At 38.7% G+C, this 6000-nt stretch overlaps 1 protein-coding gene across 5 annotated transcripts in view; it reads right to left on the bottom strand.

Annotated features, from left to right (window-relative positions):
- Positions 1-1160: 1160 nt before the first annotated feature.
- SLC38A6 (solute carrier family 38 member 6) overlaps positions 1161-6000 on the bottom strand; it is a 44776-nt gene continuing 39936 nt past the window's right edge. The window contains exons 13-16 of one of the 5 annotated variants that reach the window (XM_067554904.1): positions 3649-3773; positions 2616-2760; positions 2387-2481; positions 1161-1467 (exon numbers count right to left, since the gene is read on the bottom strand). In XM_067554904.1, coding sequence (XP_067411005.1) covers positions 1390-1467; positions 2387-2481; positions 2616-2760; positions 3649-3773 — 443 coding nt within the window. In that variant the 3' untranslated portion in view covers positions 1161-1389. Of the gene's footprint in view, positions 1468-2386; positions 2482-2606; positions 2761-3579; positions 3774-6000 lie in introns of those variants that run through there. The other 4 variants (XM_067554906.1, XR_010921142.1, XM_067554905.1 and 1 more) reach the window with 4 other exon arrangements.

Here is a 6000-nt window from a genome sequence, read left to right as displayed (position 1 = left end):
GACCATCATTGCTAGCACTGTTTCAGCTCCTCCAGTGCGAGCAATGTTGGCTCTGGGTTGCCAATAATACTTTCAGGACTGTGTGGATCAAACTTCAGAGGTCGTCCAACTGGTGGTGAAAATGGCATTCATATTTAATTTTAAGCATAAAAGGTGCATAAAGGGATATTATAAGAATTCAGTGATGTGGGGTGAAACTTCAGTCCTATATGGCAAGATCTTATTGACTTCAATAGTGTCAGGATTTCACTCTTGGGAGTTTGATTCTTCTCTAACTTACACCAGTGTAAAATTTAGACATGCTCTAGTTCAACCATAAATTATTGGGCTAGATGCCAGATTCACTGAATGAAGTTCTCTGACCTGTATCATGCAAATCAGGCTAGCTGATCATAATGGTTCCTTCTGGCCGCAATACGTATGAGAGTGTCTATTGGAAACTAATGGAGTTACACCTGTGACAGTTAGGGGGTTAAAAAAAATCAGGCCACTAAATGCTATGAATATGCATATTAAGATGACCAATATTCAAAAATAATAGTAATGGAAATGCTGGAAGATCTTAAGTGCAAAATAAAAGGGTTTCCTAGCGCTGACGAAATACACACCAAATGTCCTGGAAAGGCATAGAATTTATTTGACAGACTCATGACAAGATGGGCTAAATACACTGAAGTACTATACATAATTTAAAGTGCAACTTCAAATTGAGGCACATGATGGTGGGAGGGGAAATCTTCCGATTGGGTAGGGTAACAGTGTGGAAACCAAGTCAGCTTCCAGATTTCCATACAAGGGTGGTAACATTTTCCAAGCCATTTTAATTAATGCGATGCAAATCCTTTTATAACTGGTGTTGAGAGACTTCCAACATTATGAATGGCATGAGTTTTTGTCAAATCTGTCCATCTCGTGGGAAATCAGCTGAATCTAAGCCAGAACACAGGAAATAAGCCCCTTTCAGCTATAGATACCAGGGCAGATTCAGATGTAGACTTCTGATTCTTTAAAATCTGAAAGTCTTCACACATTTGAGGTTCTGATTTTTTTCAATCTCCATATTAAACAAAATATTTTTGCATTGTAAGCACACTATATAATGTCTTCCCATAAAGTGACCTCTTCACCTGAGTCAATATTAAGTTATTTTAAGACTAATATATTTGTAGAATGACAGAGTTTAATTGTGCAAGAAGTAAACCAGTCAAAGGAACAGACATGAGAGTAAACAAACAAAACAAAATGTTGCTTGTTTCATATACAGCTCTCCGTAGGGTTTCTTCTTGAGACTGTCCAGCATTCAGTTGAGAAGTTGCAATATGTTGCTGGAAGTCTTTGTTCACATTGGCTTTCTCAAGTCCAGCTCAAGAAGCGGTGGAAGGGATTTTATTAATAAATCCAACTGAAAATTATTAAGGCTAAACTTAAGAGACCAACAAAAATGCCAAAAATAAGCAATGCGCAAGCCTGTGGAGAGAGAAGAACAAACAATGAATTTTGAACAGCAGAAACCAATACTTCTGAGAATTGCTGTTAATTAGGCCCCTGACTATGAAAAAGAAATTTTACCTCTATTGCACTGACAGGCTTTAACAGTGTATTTTTAAATGATCTGTTATGTTTACAATAACCAAGTATTTAAACACAGCTGCTCCTTCCAACACAAGTTAAACATCATATTCAGAAAGATGAACACTAAGCAAATCCGCTTTGGGAATGAGTTCACAAAGAATTCCCTTTCAAAGCTGGTTACTATGTCCACACAGAAGCTCAAAGCAAGTTAAAAGACCGAATTTAAACTCTACTTAAATTATAGTTCTAGTTGAACACTGGCAGAGCAGCCAGGGTGGACACTTACAGACCCTCTGGAAACCATGTTTAGAACCAATGTTCCGTTTTCAACAGTATTAAAACTGTTATAACAGTAATCAGATTACTGATTTATAGCCAGGTCTGCTGATATTATTATGCTCTAGCTACACAAGCTACACAAGACTTTAAATTATATGTGGATGTCAATACTAGCCTTTCCCTTAAAATTTCCTATAGTTGGTAGCCCTAGTGCAACCCTATGGAAGGGGCGGGGGGAGATATCAATATCAGAACCCCGTTTAAAAACAGATAGATCTGGTCTAAAACCTCAGATCTGGCCTTGGAGAAATTTGGATTAAGATCAATATTCCATAGATCAGGGTGTAAAAGAGGCAGATTTTATTAGTTTCAGGAAGACCAGAGAACTGAAACAGAACTCCACACTACCATTGCAGACTTCAATCTACTGAAAATGGGTGCAGTGCAAGAGGCAAAGCATACTCTGTACTATAATAAAACATATCTAATATTAGAATCCTTTAGTACAATAAAAGCACATGGAAAAATAGCATACCGCAAGCTTCTGTCGTGATATAAAGTCCTCCCTGCTAAGTTTAAGATAAAACAGTCCAGGATACACAAAGAGCAAAGACGTAGACGTGGTAGAACCTTTACAAGATAATAAGAAAAAGTTTAGTGGCAGTAAGACTGGTACAGGGATATAAGCAGATATATTATGTGGAATACTCTGTGGAATAGATCCTCTCCTCCCAAAAAAACCCCAACAAACACAAAAAACTTACCAATTACTCCAAATACATTTCTAATGTTGGGCACATACAATGCAAGCAAAACAATGATTGCATTGAGTGCTAAAGTGACAAGGATATGGCGAATCCATGAGGTAGGAAGATGAGAGAAAAATATCATCATTACAGCCTTCCTTGCCTATATAATAAAAGGGGGGAAAAATTCAAGCTGGCAGAAAACTTTATTCTGAAAACCTTATTCCATTTTGATGAAGTATAGATCAGATTTTACTTGAAACAGGCAGTTCTAGTGGAAAACATTTACTGACCTAGTTCAACAAAAGCCAAAAGTAAGATGTTCATATATAAATGCCATAGAAAATATGACACACATACTTTCCAGCCTTTAAAGAACATATTCAATTATTGCAAAATATTGTGCGCGCGCACATAAATAATTAATGTGTAACTTGCTCCTTATGAACAGCATATGGATTGTATGTAGTAGTTGGCTATACTTTGATGTTAATGTTTGCTAAAGGGTACATTCATGCAGAAAGGCACAGCATTATCCTGAAAACTAAGTGAAATTCTGAATGTAAATCCCCTACAAATTGACAGAATTGTCCCCTAAATTTCATAGCCACGTGATAAATACTGCTTTAAAACTTAAGTAAACGCTACAGTATGTGAAGACAAAGCTACATTAAACTTTCCTTAAATCACTAGCAGCACAATATTTTTTGCTGACTTCAATTTTCCTCTACATACAGTCTTTGGACAACAGAATTTAAGAAAAATCAAACCAAATAAATTTGAGAAGTACTGTAGTCTCTAAATTGAAAACAATGCTGTGGGATAGTTTAAATCTAAGCTCAGTCTCAAAAGCACAAAATAGTTCAGTGGTTAGTTGTTATTCTGGAGTTCTCATGGAACATATGCAAGTATGAGGTCTTTGATCAATCACTTGACAAATGAGTAAGATACACAAGGCTAGATGTGAGTCAAATATTGCAGTCTGCAAAGAATTAACATTAGCATACTATGGAACTGCTATTCCAGCATCAAAACTTTTAGGAGTACTTACAGGGAAATGGATTAGAGGGACTGTCAAAATCACCGCAAACAACATGCCAAGTTTTACAGTCATGATGACAATATCATGCGGCAGGTACCTGGTGTAACCTTGCAGTAATTCTGAGTCCACTTTGTCTGAAAACCAAGAAATTGATTACGTCATAAAATCAAAGGGAATTCCGAAACAGAGTAACTATCTCTCGCCTACATATTAGTCTTCAAAGCTTCCATTTGGAGCAACTACTAGGCTGTTTTATGCCCACTGCAGAATGGAGGTGGTGTGAATAAATGTACTCCTGGTCCCAATGAAGCCAACATAAACATATATGATATATGTTTGATACACACTCTAGAGAAACTTTTCTGAACCTAAAGAAACTTCCAGTCTGTCGTAAAACCAAGCTATGTACAGCGAGAAAACAAATATGGAGGAGAAATTCTACAAGAGAGGGATGCTCTGGGTTTGCAGATGTACACCGCATTAACCTGGCCAATCCATAGATAAGGCAACATTGTGCTAGTCTCTTTTGAGATTCCATCTGCCGGGCAGGTTTAACTACTGTACTAAACAAGCAGTAAAGAAAAGCCATAGAAGAAACAGACTGAGAAAAAAGCCCATAACTTTAAAGATTTATATGATATATAATATATACAGCCTGTAGGCTGTGATGTCACTACTGGCCATCAGATAAGATTCTAGTTCTATCTGCAGTGCTTGGTGAAGGAGTGAAAACATGCCCCATTGTGGCCCTACAGATCTGACCTAAAATTATTTCATCTCTGTCCACAAAGTTGTTGAGGATGTTGTAGCATGAGGAGAGATCACCGTAAAAAAGGAGCTTTCAGACTGGTGTTACACATTCCTTATAACTGATTGAACCCAATCTGACATTATGCCCTTTGTGTCCACTGTAAACAATAAAGAACGCTTCTGAAAGTCCCAGCTATTGTAAGACAAAGGGAATATAGATGTCCTCTGTCAGATAAAACAGCATATCTTGATGAGCCTGAAAGGATGAACAAATATCAGGAGTAAATTCTGGAAAGGTCCTGAAAATGACTAAGAAAGAGCTGAAGAAAAATTACAGAATAGTGCCGTTTGATCCATGGACTCTTCTGTCTGATGCAACAAATATCAGAAAAAGAATTTTAATAATGGGTAAGAAATACTAAAAAGCTTTATTCAAAGACTAGAATGTGAGTTTGGTGGCAGCATGGACTACTAAGTGAACTGCCACTTGGCAAATGGCCTCAAGTCTCTGAGGCTACGTCTACACAGGGGTAAAAGACCCACAGCATAGCCATGGCTGGCCCGGGTCAGTTGACTTGGGCTCATAGGGTTAAAAATCAGTGTAGATGTTTGGGTGTGGGTTGGAGCCAGAGTGATTTTTCAACCCTGGAGCCCTAGCCCCACTTGTCCAAGTAAGTTAGTAAGTTGACCTGGGCTAGCCGTGGGTTTTTTGTCTTTGTGCAGATGTACCCTGAGGGTATGTCCACTTGCAATAAGCCGAGAATTCTAACTCCGACTCCAGCCTAATTGCCCTTACAAATTGCACTCACCCAGGACTCAGACACATGTTCCAGGATCCCACAAGAGTGGAGGGTCATAGCCTAAGTCGTGCCGGGACCCAGGGTGGAAGCCCTATTGCTTTGGAGTGTAGACACAGCCCCACTGGACTCATGCTCTGGGAATCCACCAAAAGCATTCCACAAAGCCCATGGAACAATTTTCATTGTCCTCCAGACCAGTCAAGTTTGGTGGACAGTCAAGTTTTCCCCACTCTGCACCATGAATGAAGGGCTAGAGGGGCCATATTTTGGGATGGTGCTAGGAAATCTGGGATATGGGTGGTTGGATTCAAGCCTGCATAATAGTTTATAGATGCTAGAGCCTAAGGTTGGGACCTGGGGATCAACAATTCCCAACCTAGGGTTACAAAGAGTGTAGATGCTCCAGCACTAGGTTATCAAATCCAGGATCTGCTAACTGGAGCTTTACTAACCCTGCATTTACACTGCAGTGTAGACACCCTGAGTGTCTTAAAGAAAAGAGATGAGGAGGAGACAGATGATAAATTATCCTGTAAACCAGCACAACTGTATCCCTTGTGTGGATAACTGAACTTGATAAGCTGTAACCAAGGCATTTCTTATAGTCTTCAAATAAGATATCCAAAATAGTGATGAGTGGAGCTTGAAGAAGATCCACTTTGTTAGACTGTGACCAAAGGAAAAAATATCCACACCTGATAAGGTTTTATCAGAATCTTTTCTGGTTTTACCCCAGAATAGTAATAATCCATGGGAAATACATAAAGATTTACCCTCTCTGGCTCCAAGCAGCCTAGTATGATTCATTTGA

This window comes from Emydura macquarii, unplaced genomic scaffold, assembly GCF_026122565.2.
Source record: "Emydura macquarii macquarii isolate MOO-44397 ecotype Brisbane River unplaced genomic scaffold, CSIRO-AGI_Emac_v2 contig_1551, whole genome shotgun sequence".
NCBI classification, from domain to species: Eukaryota; Metazoa; Chordata; order Testudines; family Chelidae; genus Emydura; species Emydura macquarii.
The sequence above is the reverse complement of the archived record's forward strand: the minus strand, read 5'-3'. Positions and strand labels throughout refer to the sequence as shown.